The sequence below is a fragment of the Gobio gobio genome (assembly GCF_949357685.1).
Source record: "Gobio gobio genome assembly, chromosome: 21".
Classification (NCBI taxonomy): domain Eukaryota; kingdom Metazoa; phylum Chordata; class Actinopteri; order Cypriniformes; family Gobionidae; genus Gobio; species Gobio gobio.
In genome coordinates, this window is record NC_137117.1 from 22,936,509 (window position 1) to 22,958,229 (window position 21,721).

The 21,721-nt window shown below is 37.4% G+C and overlaps 1 protein-coding gene across 8 annotated transcripts in view; it reads left to right on the forward strand.

The window, feature by feature from the left end:
• Nucleotides 1–2,161: 2,161 nt before the first annotated feature.
• Nucleotides 2,162–21,721, forward strand: part of hspg2 (heparan sulfate proteoglycan 2) — a 120,292-nt gene continuing 100,732 nt past the window's right edge. For all 8 annotated transcript variants that reach the window (XM_079803354.1, XM_079803355.1, XM_079803356.1 and 5 more), the window contains exon 1: nucleotides 2,162–2,507. In XM_079803354.1, coding sequence (XP_079659480.1) covers nucleotides 2,433–2,507 — 75 coding nt within the window. In that variant the 5' untranslated portion in view covers nucleotides 2,162–2,432. The remainder of the gene's footprint in view (nucleotides 2,508–21,721) is intronic.

Consider the following 21,721-nt stretch of genomic DNA (forward strand, 5'->3'; position numbering starts at 1 on the left):
CTAACATATTAGAATAACAAAAGCTACATGCATTATGACGAAAAGCATGCAACCTTTGTCTGTCGCTAATTATTCTTAATCTTGCAGGCCTAATATTTTGTATGGCCTACCATAATGTAGCCTATATTAATCTAGATGGGAAAGACAAGTCTGTTCTGTAATATCTGATTAGCTTTCTGAACAGTTCCTTGTACCCTCCAGCAGGTGGAGACAATGGTTTAGAGTAGACAAACATGCACTGCTTTAGTAAAAATAAAAACGCCTTGTTTTTGCTACAGCTAACAATATAATTGTTACAATAACTAAGATTATTCAAGATTTCTATTCAAGTTTTTTACCAGTTTTCAAGATTATTATTCAATATATTGCCTATAGTTCAGGCATTATTTTCCCTTTCAAGTTGTCATTTTGTGCAACTTGGCTGAGGGGTTCAAAGTTAATCAAAAAGGAATGTAGCATGAATTATTTGCTAACTATCAGCTACATAGTCAAATGTCACAAGGAATGTGGCATCATCCATTTTGTGTCAAAAGAAACATATTTGCATTCAGAAAATTTCTCCAGATACAGTGATGCATCTTGGCAGCTTTCTTCATAATCGTTACAGTGTTGTTTTGGAGTTGCTAGAGGGCAGCTGAAGTCTAAATTGAAAGCAGCTGCTTTGCTTTGTCCCAGTTATGGATGTGACTGGGCATGTAAACAGATCCTGTGCAGATGTCCTTGTGATATTGGATGGGGAAAATTCTGAATGGCTGAAAAGAACGAGATGACAGAAGTGAGCAGTCTTTTTTTCTGAGGGAAACTTCTTTTAATTATAGATTACTGGACTAAATGGATCTATTTCCAAAACCACATTATTACACATGATGTCTAAATGCTTTTTGATGCACTTGTTTGAGTCAGTTTGTATCCAAGGATATGTGTTGGACCATCACTGATGGCTTCACAGTTTTGTATATGTATTTCTGGGTAAAAAAGACCAATATTATATGATATTACGGTACTATGATGATTTAGAATGATCTTGAAAGCTAGGCTGAAGAGATTGCCAAGAGAAATGTGAAAAATATCTAAACTAATCAAATGTGATGTAACTGCAAGTTCACATAATTTGTGAGCCAATTTCAAACCATAAAAATAACCAGCTGTAATAAACATGGCCATCTTTCAGCAGAGTTTTCAGAGCCTTGTACGTTTTGCGTCATTAGGTGGTGCTACTGCCACAAAGTGATCTAAACCAGAGAATATTTAGTTAGAGGCTATTAGAGACCTTGGGAGACCTCTTACTTTCATGAAATGAACAATAAAACAATTAATAACCAATGTACATTGTCATTTTGTATCAACTTCCCTCTCTTTCAAAATTGAGCTGATATTTTGCTCATATTGCAAATATCTCATAATTCATGTATAGCTGTAGATTCATGGTTTAGCCTACTTATAATATTGTGAATACAAGGGACACTCTCTGATTATTTGCCATTGGTTTTGTTTTAAAATATGATGCCAAATTATCTAGCCCTTCACACAATGGCCTACCACTGTACATAGGCCTAGCTAAAAATCTCAACAACAACAAAATAAAGTAAAAATAACGCATACAAAAAGATCCTCCTTTACCCGTATTCAACCTTGGTGTCATAAGCGAACAGATAAATAAGCATGCGATACAGTGTTTTATTAAATAGACTATTTTGCGTTACTATGCCTAAACAGGCATTACAGATTGTTAAAATGATCTTATTTGCATATTAGATCAAACATCTGGTAATGCCACAGTACTAAAAAAATGTGTACCTTATTTTCATTTTACTCAAATAAAAATAAAAATGTAGTTTGTATCACATGTAATATTTCCCCTTAGTAGAGACGTGTCTAGCTGTAAGATCCCGCTCCCGGAATTCCATTCCTCCTTTTATGCCAGGCGCTGACAGGCTGTGTCCCAAATCCTAGTGAGTTGCCTCCCTAGACAACATATTTGGGCGTCATAGTTCTGGGCATCATATTGCCTACGTTCCGTACGTCAGCTGAGAAGACCTCACTATGCTGTCTAGGTAGGCGGCTCCCTAGGATTTGAGACAAAGCCATCGCCAGCAGTTCAACATCGCGCTGAAGTGATCCGCTAGGCAGTGCATGCTGAACTTTCTGCTTGCCCATAGGAAAGTGGGACCAAGAGAACAAAACGGATATTCACAAGTCAACCATCAGTTTATCTTGGTTGTACTATCTCACAAGGACTCAATAGCAGACGGATTTCCTTTTTCTTTTTCTTTTGGCAAATGAAGTCCCACCAAGCGTGGGACGGAGAAGCGACGGCGGCCTTGCTGTAAAAGAAACGCTTCAAAGTTTTGCGAAGAAATTTCCCAGTGGCTTCAAGTGACGGACTTTGATTTTCCCAGCGGCGTGTTTGGAGTCGTGCTGGGTTGGCAGAAATGGGGACGCGGATACGTGCCCATAAACTCACCCTTTTTATTATCCCTTTGATATTTACGTCGCATCTGTTTAATGTAAGTGATTAATCAGCATTTTTATACACTTATCATAGCACTCTGTTTTTGTGTAACAGGTAACTGTATCAATGGAAATGCACGCAAAAAGTTACTTTAGCGAAACTTTGCGTCGTATTATAGCCTAATCCATTCATTTGAACTCCCTTCTTTTTTGCAGCCGTTCGTAAGTCCAGAATAATATCATGTGAAAGTAATGTTGAGTTGCATTGATCTTGTAGGCTACGGATCTCTAAAGCTCGACTCAAGTGTTGCATGTGTGTTCTAGTCCTGGTCTAATTTTATCCATAGAAACGAGCTATTCATAGTTGGTCTCACTGGCGTCTTGCATGTCTGTATACTTGATCAACTTTATTTATTCTTTGACACTCATTGATTTGGAGCACTTTCACTGCACACAAAGTTATAGCTTTTGAATTCCATTCCCTGTGTAGTCATGCACATGAACTGATTTAACCTTAAATAATTAATATACTTATTATGTAATCGTTGCAACCATGATAAACAATAAAAAGACTATCAAGTGAAAAAGAAGCAGTTTATCTTGATTATGGGTGGAATGATCTAACCCTGTTTTGTGATTGCTTCCTTTCTCATGTTGTCATGATTAAAGCAATGCATATAGACTGCATTTATTTGATCACATATGCTCTTCATACATCACATAAAAGCACAACTTCTACATAGACTTGCTTATTGAGTCTCAATGTTTGTGCTAGGCGCTCACAAAGAAATTGACACCTTTGTGAAAACTGTCTTTGAATTCTTGCTTTCATTCTGACTGTGCAATAAATTCGCATTAACAGTGGTTCTACAGGAAAAGTTTCATAACATTGTATAATTAAGATGAATAGTGGCTGGATGAGGCAAAGTATCCGATAAAATCATTAGGTATGAGTTAATAAGTTAATGTGAAAAAAGATTACCTACATCTCATCTTTCTTGGTACTTGTAATACTGTACCACTTCCAGTCTGATGGTAGATTCATTTTGACTTTATTGCTTATGTAGGTGGAGAGTTACTGATATACTGACTGAAGTGATCTGTTGGAAATGGAATAACATGTGAAATTACCTTAACACCACAAAGTCGAAAGAAAACACATTTCTAGGGTATGCTGCTTTTTGCATAAAGTTGAGTTAAAGGGATAGTTCACCCAAAAAATGAAAATTCTGTCATCATTTACTCACCCTCAATTTGTACCTGTATGCATTTATTTCGTCTGCTGATCACAAAAGACGATATTTTGAAGAATATGGTTAACCAAACAGTTGACTTCCATAGTTGGAAAAAAAATACTATGGAAATCAGTGGGGTCCGTTAATTCTTTGATTACTGACATTCTTCAAGATTTTGTGTTCAGCAGAAGATAGAAATTCATACAGTTTTGGAACAACTTGAGGGTGAGTAAATGATGACAGAATTGAAATTTTTGGGTGAACTATCCCTTTAAAGTCACTATTGTTAGATGTGTAAAAATGTACTTTCGCAGATTGATAACCACCATTTTTCTTGAGGAACTTCTTAGCAGGCTATACAGTCGTTACTCCATCCTGGACGTTTTGGAGTTAGTTTAATAGTTATCGTAAATTTGCGATGTCTTGGAACGCCTTTGATGTTGAATCCTCCAAAAATCCTCTGGATCACATGCTAAACTTGTCATGTATAACTTCAGATTCTTTAAATCGGCTTGCGTTCATCCTGCATACCATGTATAATCCCTCTCTTATCATTCAGACACTAGTGAACATGAGCTTCTCTCAGTTTACTGATGTGTACCAGGGGCCCATTGCTTTTGGTAATTTGAGATCTTGCTGCTTTGTTTCAGGGACCACTGTGTCAGTTGCAGTGTAATTGAATTAAATGGACTCGACGCCATGTGTTTTTTCCATTACAAGCTTGCCTAAGATTTGACAAAGAGTTCAGTAGATTCAGTTGAGCACTTAGGGCCTCAGTTGCCACCGGCATCCCTGGTGTCCTACTGGAATTTCAGGGTCATAAGTATCAATCAGCACTGACAAAACCCCAATAAAAGCACTTTATTACCTTTTAGTTTACTGACACAATCAAGTGCTCCCTCCCTGCTGTTAACTATCAATGGCCTGGTAATTGAGAGATGATCCTTTGCTATTTATTGACGCATGTAATTTTTGGGGTAAACTGGCTACTTGTGAGGTCGTTGAAGTTTTGTGTGATGATAAAGAGTTGCAAGTGGGTTCACGCCCAGTGTCACTCCTTCTGCTTTTAGCTTGTTTGACCTTTATTTGAGATGAAGAAAAAAGTAGTAAACTCTTTTGAGATGTAGACCTGCAGTTATCTATTAACAAAGTCTAGGTTCACTTAAGCAATCAAGTTTTTGTTTCTGAAACTGTGTTTATTGTAAGTTTTACTTAATATCAAACCCTTGATTTAAAGAGATGGTTGACCCAAACATAAAAATTCTGTCATAATGGCTTTTTTATTCTGAGGAATACAAAATAAAGTGTTTAGAAAAAATATATGTGCTAACTATCCCTTTAAAGGCAGATGGTTATTATTAGTTCTGTTTTTGACTCTACAAAGCCTTTTAAGTGTTGGAGCTTTGTCCCATGATATCCAGCGTTACAATGTGCTATTTTATTTTGAGATGTTTCTCTGATTAGAGCTTCAGAAATATACCCTGACTTCATCTAGGTTGAATTTTAAGGTTGGTCTGGATTCCTGTGGATATTTTAAGTTTACTGCTCCAGACTAGTTACATGCTCATTTCTGTTGTGTCTTTCACCGTCTTGGCCTCCCCAGTATGCCCACATTTACTGTATCTTATGTAATATCTAGATATAGTCCAGCCATCCTAGTCAATTTAACACCCACGTGGTCTTCCAAGTAAGTAGAGAGGAATCTAGTGCGCAACGCTGGGATAACTGGGCCCGCGTTCAATGAGATTTTGAGGACAGGAGATTATTAATGGTCTCAGTGTGTGCTTTTATATATCTTGTTTGTGCGATGCTTGTCAACCTAATATGGTCTGTTACATTCAGCAAATGCTAGGTACTTAAATTAATTGCAGTGAAATCATACACTTTGAAATGGTATTCATGGCAAAAATGTATGCTAGTATAATCTGAGGTCTCTCAGGGCTCTTATGATGTTCACACGTCGCAGGTTTGGTTAGATTAAAACAAACCCTTGTGCGATTTGCTCTGTTAATGTGGTTCATCTGATTAAGTTTGACCGCTGCCATTCGAACCCTGGTGCGCACCAAACAAGCGGAGTGAGACTGAGACCCCCGAAAAGGTCGGTCTCGGTCCGCTTTCAAACAAACTCTGGTGCGGTTCAACTGAAATATGAATGCAACACGAACCAAAGATGTCTAAACAAACCGAAAACAGGACGTGATGTCACAACATGCGACACTAAAATGGACAGATTGCTGAAGCATACCTGTTTTTTTCTCGTAATATAAGCTGTGCTGCCCATCACAGTTTGGTACAGGCATCAGAAATGCTGAGTCCTTGCAGCAGATCTTCGTTTGTGTGCAACGTTTGTATTATAAACTCTCCACGAGTTCTCAGCTGGTCAAAATTCCATCGTATAACAAGCGCATTTAGCCCAGAACACAGCATTGTTTTGGATGCTCGTTAAAGGGTTAGTTCACCCAAAAATGAAAATTCTGTCATTAATTACTTACCCTCATGTCGTTCGACACCCGTAAGACCTCCGTTCATCTTCGGAACACAAATGAAGATATTTTAGTTGAAATCTGATGGCTCTGAAAGGCCTCCATTGGCACAAAGCACGGTTCATTCTCAAGACCCATTAAAGGTACTAAAGACGTCATTACAAAGTCCATCTCACTATAGTGGTTCTAAAATAACTTTATGAATCGGCGAGAATAGTTTTTGTCCGCAAAAAAACCCTAAATAACGACTTCTATAGTGATGACGATTTCAAAACACGGCATCATGAAGAGTCAATGCAAAGAGAAAATAATATATTTAGTCCTGGTTCGCTTTAGATTTTTTTCTATGTAGAATCAATGAGTCGAATCAGCAGTTTGGATCGCCAAATTTCAGCAGTTTGGCGGTTTGACACGCGATCCAAATCATGATTCGACTCACTGATTCTACATAGAAAAAAATCTAAAGCGAACCAGGACTAAATATATTATTTTCTCTTTTTTTGGCCTGCACCAAAAGAACCAATAGAAGCGACACCCTTAGATTTACTTTTGTGCATTGGGCAGAAGCTTTAATAGTGCATTTCTTGTGAATCAAACCCATAACCTTGTGGTTGCTAGTTCCATTGCTTTACTTTTTGTGTTTAAAGTCGACATGAAATGAAAATGAATTCAATCATGCATTTTGTAAATGCATGTTATTGCTCTTACTGTGAACTATTATGCCCGGAAAGGTCACGCCTCTTACCATAACGGGGAGATGCATACACTCAAACTACAGCGTCCCTGGCCAAAGAAAGGTGATTTGACTCCGGGATGAAAATAACAGCGTCTCGACGACATGGCGACAAACTCTCTCTACAAACGCAACCGAACGCAACACTTCCTCTTCTCCACGTGGGAGAGCGGAGGTTAGTCAACAAACTGTTCTACTGACGTCATTAAAGCAGGATGTACAGGGATGTAGTCCAAACCGGCCGTTCGCTGTAGGCTTTGAAAGGGAACTTCTGTTAAATAAAATATCTCGCTTGGCATTGAACTTTGAGCTTTATAATTTTACAGGTATTATATATGCTCTAACAGCAACATTACACACTAACTAAAGTTTGAAAAATGGGATCACGAAGAACAGGACCTTTAAAACTCAATATCATATTAAAAGTTGCACTCACATTTAATGTGAAACTTGAATTTAAGCCAGGTAGGAACACAATAAGGTCATATATGTAGGTATATGATGTTGTTGGTGATGTTAAAACAACAAATTTACATATCGTCACTGTCAGGTGGAAACCTCGTATTTTAATTATACCCTATCTTCGAAGTTGGTATAGACCCTTTTCACAGACTTTGATGACGCGTTTTAACGGTCATCAATATCGTAAATCCTGCAACGTTTTTTGTATTTTCATTTTTTTTTAAATATATGTACATTTATAACACTAATACTTTGTATTTTATTACTTTTGCATCAAATTACAATAAAAAAGTTACCGCTGCTGTGAGGGTCTATGGGAGTGATGGTAAAAATTAACATATATCTCTCTTTTCACTGCTGTTATCAATCTCACTTTTTTTTTTCCCTCTTTTTGAAAGTTATGAAATCACTACTGTGGCGTTTTTCTTTTGCTATATGAGCAAATGGGCACACAAAAAAAATATTTAATGTATTCTCTCATTCACAGCTATAATATTTAACCCAAATATGACGACTTCCGCTCTGAGAAACCCGGAAATGTGAAAAGGGTCCATCGTGGCTTTATATAGCTATGGTCAGACACTTGCACGTGTCATTTATAATATTAACATTTTATGAAAATCAAGCTCAAATGGAGTTACGAGTGTTTTGACCAGCGAATGAAAGGTATATTTTGTCTGTCACATTATGTTTTCATCAACTTACAGGATATAAAGTTTATTGTAGCAATATATGTGCTCCGTTTTCTTGTTGTTGAAATCTCTTAATCAAAATCTCATGATACAAAAGATGAAGCGCTATGCACATGATATTTAAAACAGTATATTTGCTTCAACTACAAGACTATCCTCTGCTCTTCAAATACAAAAAACTTTAGTCTTTATGGACATAGTGTTTTTTGAGTAAAGAAAATGCGGTATTTAAACATAATCTTTTTTTACCCTTGCATCGTAAACAAGCAGAGATCTCCAAACTGTGTGCGGCACATTCTAAATGGAGGCGGGGTGGAGTTATGTGGTTTGACTGACAGTTTGAGGACCCAATGGAGTTACGAGACTTAGTCACAACCTCTTTTAAATGCTTTTTATTGGTTAAATATTTGTAAAACCCACATACAGTTGTAAAGGATGACCAATAGCATTCATTTTATAAAACAAAAACGACGAAATATAGAGATATGAGGTTTCAACCAGACAGTGCAATGATGTATGTTCTTATTTGTATCATTTATTTTTACTTATTTTTTTGGAATTTGATAACCGTACAACATGTTATGGCACACCAGTGTGCTATGGCACAGTTGTTTAACTAATCCACTTAAAGGAATAGTTCACCCTAAAATGAAAATTAGCCCATGATTTACTCACCCTCAAGCTATCCTAGGTGTATATGACATTCTTCTTTCAGACGAATACAAACTGAGTTATTCTAAAAAATGTCCTGGCTCTTCTAAGCTTTATAATGGCAGTAAATGGCAGCTGAAAAATTTGAAGCACAAAAAAGTATATCCATCCATTATAAAAGTAATCCACATGGCTGCGGGGTGTTAATAAAGGCCTTCTGAAGCGAATCAATGTTTTTTTTGTAAGAAAAATATCCATATTTAACACGTTATAGAGTAAAATATCTAGCTTGTGGGTGATCTATCCCTTTAAACCCTATCCTTCCAAAAAATGTCTGCCTGCTCGCATTAATTTGAGTACAACGGCCATGTCAAAATTCAATCAACAACTGATGGATAGAACCAGGTTCCCACCCTACATTTTTTTTCCCCCTTTTGATGATCTTTATGTTACCCGGATGATCCCGGATTTATGTTACAATACAGTAAAAACGGTCTGTCACTACCTTTTCATCACAACTTTAAGTTCATCTTCAGTCCCTTAGTTTTGGTTTGTGTCTTGTTGTAAATGGTGTGTCTATAATTTATAGAAGTGGCTGAGTGCAAATTTACTGGCACATATGGAGAACAGCCTGCGCTGCTTTTATTTGTTCTGTTGTGAAGTGACTTCGGTTTGGATTGGGGTCAAAGTGGTTAGAACAGCATTTTTATGTGCTGATGTTTTGACTCAACATTTCGAAATCCCTCTTTTTTTATATTGTTTTGTATTAGAAATAAGCGTTTCATTTAAAAAAAAAAAGTACAATCAAAATGTTGGTCCTTTGAATTCAATTTGCCAAAGATTGTTCCCACCCATATCTGTGATCTACTTACACATAAATGCCCCCCCCCCCCAACCCCCCACGCCACGTTCCGCTTCATCTGCAGGTAACCTGTGGTACATCACTGTGGAAATCTTCATCTTTCATTTGCCAGCCGTCTGTGGTAGAGCGGGAGGCAGACTCCAAACACAGCTGCAGTTCAGCTGGTATTGTAACCCTTGCAAGTGCAGACATGAGTGCTCATTGTGCGGCTTGATGGTTCATAAGAAGCGCCCTTATTCTGACCACCCATACCCATAAATACAAAGTTCCTTTCTTGATCAGTTATGTCCCACTTTCCCATGATTTCTCAAAACACTTGAAAGGGTTGCTTCACCAAGAGGGTCACAGGAAGTGCTTGATCTATTGCTGCCATTTCTTGTAGGTGACTTGGTTGTCGGAAAGCGGTCCCCTTCAGAAATGAGCATGGTGCAGTAGCAACACCAAGATCAGGGGTTCAGTTTCCAGAGAACATGCGGTAACATTTTAGTATTGGGAACACATATTCACTATTAACTATGACTTTTGCTTCAAAAAACTCCTAATTTACTGCTTATTAACAGTTAGTAAGGTAGTTTTTGTAGTGTTTAAGTATTGGGTAGTATTAAGGGATGTAGAATAAGGTAATGCAGAATAAGGCATTAATATGTGCTTCATAAGTACTAATAAATAGCCAATATCCTATTAATATGCATGCTAATAGGCAACTAGTGAGAATTGAAGTGTTGCCAAATATTCATACTTGTATGCATAGCTTTGTTTCTATGATGAAGTGCTAAATAGTGTCTCAGAACCCTGAAGCTTTATATTTGTCTCTCTCTGGACAAAATATTGACCTTTTTAGACTTGTATGTGAACAACCTGAATGTATCTCTTTATTGGCTAAAGCATGACTCATGTATTATGCATAATTTGCTGTACTAAATATATCAGTATGCATTTGACCAAAACTAGAGAAAGATTGTCCAGTATAACTATTGGAGTTTTGTCTCTACGGCTGCATATCGGTAGCAAATTGGTTATCGGATGATATTAGAGATTTTAAAAATAAATGTAATAATTGTTTTTTTGTATTAATATTATTTAATTATTCATTCTCATTTGATTACCTTTGTTATCTAACACTGAAAGCAAGTCATTTATTAATAATGTTGTATGTAATCTTAAACAGATCTCAAAATGAATATCAATTTTGATGATGGAGTCAAATTTGTTTGTTGCATTTAAAACAAATTATTTTTTGTTGTTAGTTTTTTTCCCTACATTTATTTCAGGGTTCGTACAAGGTGATTAAAGTGCTTGAAGTACTTGAATTTGACTTTTTGAAATGTAAGTCCTAAGTGCTTGAATTATTGAAAGACAATATATGTGAAATTAGTGTTTAATTTTATTGATAAAACAACCTTTTCATGCAAAATTAATGCTGCAGTCTGTCTGTTATAGATACAGAGCCATTTCGCATGGCTATGATATTTCCAAGTATATGATACAGCTTTCATTCTTCAGGTCAATCATATATTCATGAAAAAAAAAGCAGTTTGAATAAGTAAAGCTATATCTTTGTCATAGTATCTTTTCAATGGTTAAAGTTGCCACAGTCATTGCATGTGCTACACTTATTTGTACCATTTTGTTTTATTAGTTTATTTTGTGTGCATTTACCTTTTTTAGAATTTGAAAGTTAATAAAAATATTGTTTGATAAGTGAGATCTCTGATTGTAGTCCTTGAAAACCAAAAAGTTAGTGTTTGAAAGTCCTGGAAATTCATTTTACAGTATCTGTATGAACGCTGTTATTTAAACAAAACAGTATATCATTTTAATATCAGCTGTTTATCGGCTATCAGCAATAACATAAAAATGATAAACTTACTCCATCCAGAATTCTAATATTGCTCTCTCCCTATTCTTTTCTTTTTTGAGTTAAATGTCTAACCAGTATGCTTACATTATACTGTATCTGCAATAAGTACTATATATAGTACGCAGTAAGTACACTGCTCTTCTGCATCATCAGTATAGCATCCCAATGCGTGATATCAACATTTCCATATCCCTCAATACATCATAGATGGCTTTTGTCAGTGCTTGCTGGATATTTTTGGTGGGATGAAGTTGTAAAGACTAGTGTCTTGTGAAAACAGCATGTGAATGAAGTTCCCAGCAGAGACCTCTTCTTCCATTAATCTACGACAAGCCTCGTCCTGCCCTAGAAAGAAAGGTGCTACCTTTTCCGAGCCTCCTGCAACCCCCATAGGATACGAGTTCTCCCAGGCTGTTATTACACCACTGAGATCATGTCGAGAAAAATAAAGAATTTCAGTGCCCTCAGGTCACAGCGAAAGGAAAATAAAAATGGGAAGATAGACAATTGAGCACTTGATTTTGTAAACGTTCCTTTTATCAATTTACAAGAAAAGAGCCACAAAGATAAATCCCATCTTTGTGGTCTTTTATGTTCACCAAAAAACCAGACATAACAAAGACTTGCTCTGCAGTGTTTAACCAAAACAAAAGTGTAAAGGTGCGTCTAAGTGGCATTTTAACTAGAGCCATTAACCTAGTGTTCTCTGGATACGGTGTTTGAGTGTGCTGTTGGTGATATACTTTCTTTTGAAGTGGTTCCCAGGGTCTGTCATGGTTTGCTGCTATTGGCCCCTTTGAGCATTCGTGCCTCTATTCAGTATCTGCTACCTTCTCTACACCACTCTGCTTGCTGGGTTCAACCGGAGAGGCCGCAGATAAAACTAGTTGAGCCACCCAGGAGGCTAATGTACATTAGCATGTCAACAGCTCCTCTACATGAGCCGGGCACTTCGGGCCCTTGGCCGTTGGCAAGCAGCTTCTCTTTGTCATTCAGATGAGATGGTCGAGATGTGAGGTAATTCTTGTGTTGCCTTATGGGTGAGGGTGTGGCTATAGAAAGATTAAATCTCACCTAATACTTGCCAGTAATGTTTCAGTGTGTTTCTTTTGGCAGATTGGCAATTGACACAAATCCACTGTGAAGGACTTTACAGTCACTAGTTCCCTTCAATGTGTGCTGCGTGATAAGAGAGGAAATATGCACTCTTCCAGTAGAGGATATCTGCAAGGCCAAAAGTGGCAGCAACACTGTTTTTAGTGAATCTCTATTGTAAAGTTGCTGATTCATCATCCTGCCAGGGAAATTAAATTCAAATGTATCTATGAGAGGCAAAAGCCCCTTCCCAATAACAAGGTTTACTCAGGCTTTCCTCTGAGTCTTTCCTGTACTAGGGACACTGAAGCAATCTAAGACCAAAACAGTGTGTTCAAAAAGTCTGAAAACACATTCAAAATATGAGATGCAAAATCTAATTAAAACATGTAATTTATTTATTTGAGAAATGTTCAACTTCAGGCAAATTTATTTGTTGTTTCACTAGTGGACTTTTTGACCCCACTGTATTTAGTCAGAGCGTTCACTGCGTTTGCTGCCACAAGCTTAGATCAGTATCAAACATACCTGGTACCAATCTATTAGAGCAAACATGTTTAAACTGGAAATAATGAAATTACTTGGGAGCCACCTGCTCTTGATGGTGCCAAAACCACATCCCACACTGCAAACTTCTCCTAACCTTCAGATCTCACATTTATATTTCCATGACCACAAGTTTCAGTGCTTTGCTGCAATGTTTTCCATGTAGGAACTTTGCCTCTGATGGTTCCAGGCCATATCTTTCATGCCAAAGTCCTCTAATGGAAAAAGTACAATCCCACTCTGAAACCTGTTATTTTAGACCACTGTGTTTACGTAAGGCACGTTATGATTGGTGCAGATACCACAGGCCTTCAGCTATGTGCTCTTATCCAACGGCAAGGGAGTAGCTGACAGTTTGCTTTCTCTCACTTTTTTTGAACACCGCCAAAGTGTTCAGATTTATCTATCCCTTCCTATATCTATTACAACCACTTTGAGGTCCTGTATGATCATGGTTTACAGTGTTTTTGACCTACTCTGATGTGTGATGAATTCCGGCATGAACAGTGGGAAAGAAACCGGAGCTATTGTCTGATAAAGGAGGAATGTGAATACTGTGTGGTTAAGTGCTTTGTCAGATTTAAATCACCACAGCGCATCAGTTTGGCCTCTGACGTGCCCAGAGGCATGAACTGTAAAAAAGTTTTCAAGGAGAATCTTGGGGGGAATCAACTCACTTTAGCTATGTTCTTTATTCTTTCTAATGTGTCAGGGGAATGTGAATAATCAAAGAAATATTGGTAACCCTTTAAAATAAGGTTTTGTTAACATAAGTTCATGTATTATTAACTAACCATGATAAATACATTTGTTACAGTATTTGTTAATCTTTGTTAACGTTAGTTAATACAAATAAAGCTGTTTATTGTTTGTTCATGTTAGTTCACAGTGCACTAACTAATGTTAACAAATACAACTTTTGATTTTAATAATGTATTAGTAAACGTTTAAATGAACATTAACAAAGATTAATAAATGCTGTAGAAGTGCAGTTCGTTATTAGTTCATGTTTACTAATGAAACCTTATTGTAAAGTGTTACCGAAATATCATACCTTCTGTTCTATTCTTTTTAAAGAATGTCAAATGAGCTTGAACCGTTCTCCTGGCCAAAAATGATGAAAGTTTAGTTGAATGTTACAATATTGAGTTCTGATTGGTCAATTGCTGTTATTTATAGTTTGTTAATTATCATATAGATAATTTAACATTTTTAATTTACATAAGTTTACATAATACACAACACTGTTAATCTAATGGGGATGGTAAGGGGGGTTTTACAGAAGGGAAGCTTTTTTTTAAACGTTTTTTTCAACAAGAGGAATGCCATCCCCCCGCACCACCTTAAATCGAGCCCTGGTCGTGCCCATTAAATACTTTCTAGACCCTATTTTAAAAGTATACTCAAAATTATTCTAATATTGTTTGCACTGTAGTGTTTTGTTAGAATCGTAGCTCATGCAAGTTGAAGTGACGTGAAGGCCACTGGCCACATTCAATTCATGCTCATTCAAGTTTATTACTTGTGCATGAATTGATCATTGTGTATTATAAGGATAGTGTTAGGACCCAGACAAAAAAACAGAAAAATTCAGACTCATGTGACATTTGACTCATCACTAATGATGAATGACTGATGATCCATGTCTCATGGGCATGGACGTCTTCAATAACAGTACCAGTATTATGCATGCTTTTAGCTGTTCTTGCTTTGAAATCGAACTTTTGTGGTTTTCAGACTAAACTGGCCTAGTGCAATTTTGCTTCCACCCACACATCATGATCTAAACTGCATTCCCTTCCAGTGACTGTCTTTAGAATCATCTCCTTACCATAAAGGCTGAGAATGTTTCAAAAAGAAGAGTTTTAGTGTAAAAGAGATTATCTTTTTGTTACATTTACTTCTACTTCATCCCCTCACCCAGACTATCCTACCCTTCAGTCAAGATGAATGTGAAAATGGATTTTAATGATAAAATAGAATAGACTATTTAAAATAGACTTTCTACCATTTAATATTAGGCTATTATAGCCACATTTTAGTTAAGGACAGTCTGTTTCGCAAACTCACATTTTGATACACATTTGACACATTACCCTATAGACTTCCCGCGCCATGAAGAATGCAGCTCTATACTGAGTAGGTTAAAGATATGATTTTTTCCATGTTTAGGAGGCTAGATAATTTGTTGTAGTTAGTTGATTATTTCACTGTATTGTTATTGTTTATCACCGGATGTAGTTAAGGCTGTTCTACTTACCATTAAACTGTGCATCTGATAAGCAGGATGCAATGAGTGTGTGTTTTATAGTAAAGCAAACGCATGGTAAAACCATGTAAAACCTGTATTCATGGTAAAACAACTGAAATTGTGTATCTAAAATGTATTTATATCTGGTTGTCTAAAACGTGTTTTTCATGGATATCAGTTGGCCCAGGCAACTTTCCTTTTTGTTTTTATGTAGTTATATTTTTTAGTACTTTTTATTTTCATAGTTGTTGTAGTGATATATTTGTCATAGTTTGACAAATACATGAATGGGCCATTTGTTTTTCTTGATGGGGATACTTTGTGTTACGTCACCGCCCCCTTTCGTTACCTCATACGCCCCCTCTTCAGTGCCAGCTCTGGGTGCATTATTAGTGGTGCTTGCGTAGCAAGGCATCACTATTACTATCTAGCCCGAAAACGGTTTTAGTGATGCCTTGCGAAGCAAGGCATCACCATCACTCTCAAACATACATATTAGTGTTGCTTGTGAAGCAATGCATCAATATTGCTATTCTCCATATTTTTATTATTAGTGGGGCTTGCGTAGCAAGCCATAAATATTTTTAGAACGGTTTATTATTCATCTTTATCTTATTCTTATTCCGGACAACATTTTGTCCCGCTACTCCTCCCACAGTTTTTGTCACAGACCCATGAATGAGGTGTCAAAACGTGCGGCTTATTCGGGAATGGTGTGCTATATCTTTTCTAAGGGGTCGGGGGTGCGGTGTTCGTCCCAGGGGCGAAAAAGTAGCGAAAAAAATCCCATAGACTTAACATTGCGCAAATTTTTAACGAGTCATAACTCTGAGCGAGGATTTCGTAGAAACTCGTGTGTCACCACATTTGAAGAGGCTGACAGACCCTGTAAGATGACACATCTCAATGGGGTATAAGTTGTACCCCTGGGGCGCTAGAGCTCCCCAAATTTCCCCATTGACTTATAATGGGGAGGGACGTCCCATTAAACGCATGTGTTTCTCTTACAATGGGAAATTGCATAGGGATTTTGTATTGACCACAGCTCTGGCTCACAGTGTCTCAGAGACAAGGGGGTGGGCTCAATTTACTCAGACAGCCAATCACTATCTCAGGCTCATTGTGAACCTATGAAGCCACGCCCTAGCAACCATTTAGAGCTCCCTAGCAACTGATCCCATAGACTTCCATTGAAAGAGATCAAAGGGATATCTTTGGATAGAAGTGTCATAGAAACATGAAGGTGGGTTTGTTTGACTCGGGGCATCAACAGCCAATCACAAATCACCTTCAACTCTTCCTAGCCACGCCCTAGCAACCATTATCAAGCAGCCTAGCAACCGTTAATCACGACCTATATCTCTGCCTCAGAACATCATAGAGGCATGGGGGTTGGTTTATATCATTCATACTGACAAGCAGCCTTTGGAGTATTGTCATTGGATGCTGCCAAGCCACTCCATAGCAACCAAACAGAGTACCTTAGCAACCGTTTACCAAGACCTATATCTCTGCCTCAGAACATCATACAGACATGGGGGTTGGTTTATATCATTCATACTGACAAGCTGTATCATCATTGGATGCTGCCATGCCACTCCATAGCAACCAAAAAGAGTACCCTAGCAACCGTTTACCAAAACTTATATCTCAGCCTCAGAACAACATAGAGACATGGGGGTAGGTTTATATCATTCATTATGACAAGCAGTATCATCATTGGATGCTGCCATGCCACTCCATAGCAACCAAACAGAGTACCCTAGCAACCGTTTACCAAGACCTATATCTCAGCCCCAGAACATCTTACAGACATGTTTCTTGGCTTTTTTGCATTATCCGGGTGGCGAATTTTGCCACGGCAAGCACCACTCACATTTTCTTCAGGAAATGTACATTCTAGTTTGCTCTGCTGTTGCATCGGTGTTCTCTTCTTTGCGTATGTCTTCATTGTCTTCTGTCTCTGGCTTGTGTTTAACGTCCTGTTTACAGACTTTGTAATATTTCCACGCAAATGACATTTTGGAAAATTATTGCAATGCAGTTTGTGTGCCAATAAATAGAGATCAGCAGAAATAAAGCTCTAAAAACCTTCCAATTGGCTGGTTTCCGATTTATGGCCGGTTGTCCGGTGCATCTCTAACCAACAGAAAGCTGCTTAGTTTGAAAGTAATGTTAATTCCTATTTAAATGCATAGATTTTTGTCACAGAAAATCCATTGAACAATGTTAAATGTGACTGCATTTTTTCAAGCAGTTCTCCTTACAGCAAGCTTACTGGCTTTTATTAACCATCTGTCATTGCCTTGATTTTTATCTTGATACATTTTTTACTATATCTTATCAAATTAAGAGAGTTCCACTGAATCCACTCTCAACAGCTTTAATTTTTCAAAGTTTCCAAAACAGAAAATAAATAAATAATGTGGAACACAGAAATATAATGTAGGTGTCCAAACAATAAACCTTGCGTTTCCATGCCTGCAGTTGGCGAGCAGCAGCAGGGAGTGACATTTCAAGAGGTTCTTAATTACCCTGGACTTTATAACTACCTATGACTTAGAGCCAGCAAAAGCAATTATCCTTTAAACCAGATAATTAAACAGCCCTTCCAGTGTTGATTGATGACTAACTAGAAGTCCTGCTGCTGTAGAGCAGATTTCTAGCCGCTGGAAACTCGAGGCCTTGCCGTTACCTCTAGGCCTCAATTGTGGTCTTGATATGGGCACAAAGTGTAGTGACAGGAGCACTCTACGATTGAGAACTGGCACAGAGGAGAGACTGGCTGAGTCAAATTCCTTGGCACAGGTTCAAGACCTGCCTGCAGGCACAAGTTTCATGCACTTTGTTCTTTTGTGGGGAAAACCTGTAGTGTGGAGACTAAGAAAAGAAGACTGGGTACACTCTTAAGCGCAGTAAGCCTCTGAAAAGAACTGGGCTCAGACCTGAAGCGCGCACACAGAATGCTGCCTTTTCAGTTCTTATTTTTGGATTATTGCGCTTGAATTGTCAGAAATGTAAAATTCACATCCTGGCGAGTCAAGCAAATTTGGGTATGTGTTAAGTAGGCCTGTCGCGATTGGCCGATACAATCGACTGCGTCGACGCTGTTAGTTAGTCGATGTCAATATTTTTAGTTGGGTACGATATGAAATTGTATTCGTACCGGTACTTAAAAAATGACAGCACTCTAATAAGAGCAGTATTTCTTAATTTGTGTCTGTGTGACAGCAGGAGTGAGGACGGTGTGTGAGCTCTGCTCCCACCGTTCACTATATACAATATATATGCAAAAAAGAACGCAACAGAAAGTGCGGCGTGGCCGGGACGTGCTCGCAGCCGCGCACATGCCTTTCACTCAGACAGATCGCGACGCCAGTTTCTCGGATTATTGGGTTTGAATGGTAAAAATATGTAAAAAGGCATGTCCTGGCGAGTATTCGGGTAAACGCAGTCGGATATGTCTTTAGTGAATGTATACAGAGTTGAATGAGAAATTGGGTGTTACAATGAATTTGGTCCGTGCAGCTCTTAAAGGGCCAGACCTAATATTCTGTGTGAAGCAGGGCAGGGCAGGAACCGGCCAAGTGTGTTTTTAGGGTTTTTTAAACAATGATTTTTCATTTTTCAAAATGATTGCAATAAATTAGTCGATAGATTAATCAATATAAAAATAGTCGTTAGTGGCAGCCCTAGTGTTAAGTGAATGTAAACAGTTGAGAAAGAAATCTAATGTGTTCCAATGTTTTGGATCCGTGCAGCTCTTAAAGCCTAATAAACTGTTGCTGTCTATGTCATTAATGTTAATCAGACATCAAAAGAAAAGAGAAAATCACTCACTGCTTGACTGAATAGCTTTATTATATTTATTAAGAATCAGTGTATAGTTAATTTAGAAGCAGTGTTTTTACCCCACTTTATTTAATTTATTTCTTGAATGTATTCAATTACTAAAACTGTCATTTTAGTTTTGACGTATCAATTCAGTATTGTATCGAGATATTTTAGTCAGTTATCATGTTGAAGTCATAAATTTGGTATCGTGACAACACTAATTACTAGTCGTTATGTTTTTTGACATGATGAGAAAGAATGAGATCTATCATAATTACTCATCATTTTATTTGGCAAGAGGCAAAGAACAGAAAGTGCACAGAGGGCTGACTTTAAGTCAACATGAAGTTAAAATCGACCCAATTGACTTTTTTTTAATGCACATTCCTGGTCTTACTGTGCATGATTTATAAGTGCGCAGCTGGGCATTATTCCAAATTTTTAAAAAGATGGTCTTCATAATTTTTTTATCAATGTAACATTGTATTATGTGAATAAAGGAGCTGTGAATTTGATTTATTATTTATTTTTAAATTCATTGAAGTTGTAGCTGGAAAACATGTCTTTGCCTTGGAATCATTACAGATTTGTAGGGTTTGGTGGTGAAATTATTTATTTTCATGTTATTGATTTATCATGCCACTATGAACTTTTCAGTGGCATTTTATGTAGCTGAATCAATCCCTCTAAATGTAAAAGCTCTGTGGGACTTTACTTAATACTAAATTATTTGTAAGCGGTCCTCTATGAGAGTTCCCGCGCAGTCTGTTGGGAGCCTTTTCTCATGGACATCTTGATTTTTGTGTGCTTGTAATTAGCCGGAAGGAAATTAAATGCTTCACATCTGTTTCCAATGAATGGGCAGGTAAGGCCCCTCACTTTCCTTTATGTGAGATGACTTCACTGGCATACAGATGCTGAACTGGAGGAATGGTTGTTACTTTGAGAAGTTAAAAAGGCTGGCGTATTCCTTAACTGGGAGGTCAGAGGTCTTTCAGTAGCTTCTGGTTTGTATGTTCTGCTTTTTTCCCTGTTACCTAGAGATTCCTGAGGCCTAGTTGGATCAGCGTACAATAAATACGTTGGTAATAACCTTGTAAGTCTCCGTCTGTTTATTTAACAGAATCAACTGATTTTGTGCTTTGCTATTGTTTCAAGCTTCATTATTAAGTTCTTGTTTATTTTGGAAGATTTAGGAAGGAAGGCTGAAGAAGTTATGTTTAATTTTAGTCTAGAAGTTTTATCAGGCTTTTCATTGCACAAGATCAAACAGGCGTGGTACAGTCTGGGGGAATTCCTTCCTTAAGCAACCATCATGGACAATAGAGTTGTTATCCAGAGGATACACTGCGGTGTCAGTACATCTCCCTCCTACATATCATTGTTAGCGATTTCAGATGCTGATATTGTTTGTTGAACGTTTCAGTTCCTAAAGACATTTAATGTAACGTAATATGGGGAATAATAAAAACTCTATTCATTACGTCTCAGTGAACTCCAATGCCTCTTTGAAAGCTCCCAGTGAGCCATTAAGCAGATACCATAAACCAAACAAACATCCAGTCATCCATAACTGCTATGTTTCGAGGAATGGAACAGACCACGAAGATACTTCCCATTAGCCAGTGTTTTTAAATATCTTTTTTAATCTTTGAGCTCATAGATGTATCCCTTGTTCTGCCAAACTCCTTAAAAGATTCCAATTATCCCGCTTTACCCTTTGATAACTGCAAATGTGCTCTTTTGAGAGTTTACGCAGCATGAGTTACCATCTACAGTAGGTGTTGTTTGTCCATGTCAGGAAAAAATTCGATGATAGTATGGTTAGCTAACATTCTGTAGAGGCTGGTTGGTTCTCAGAAATACAGCATATATTTGATGGATGATGTGATTTCTTGTGTCAGAAATGTTTTTCATTAGCCTGGATGGCTAAGAATTGGACTAGAATAGAGTATGACGACGTCAGGCTAGATTTTCATAATCACTAATCACAAATTTCAGCTGTAGTTTAAGTTGATTTAAGAGTGAGTTTAGCAAGACAAACAGATTTACTTTCTGCAGGCTATGTATATTAAATGTATCATTGTCACTGACTCGTATGAGTGTTAAGAACAGACGGTTGCATTACACAGTATTTTGAGACTAGCTAATATAGGCACACTTCAGATTAGCATGCATGATGCTTTTAAATGGCTTTGTATCCTCTGGGAAAACATTGGATATGCTGTACTAAGTTTGCCCATGTAAAATCAGAACTGATGCATATGTCTTTTTAAGGTAGCTGAAGTAGTATAATGAATTAACCACCATCATTACTTGATTGTTTCAAGCCATTACTGATTTTTGGAAACAATGGCCACCATTGGATAAAGTTCTACAAACACTTAAATCAGGCTCTGGCCATTCAAATCATTGTAAAAACATTTCAAACCTCAGTTTAATTTGGACAAGTATTGCGACTGGGCCAGTTTATCTCCAGCCTTCCAGCTTTTCCAGCTTTTCATTTCTAATCAAAAAATCCTTATCCATTGTCTTCACTTTATAGTACTTAGAATCTGGCTGCGG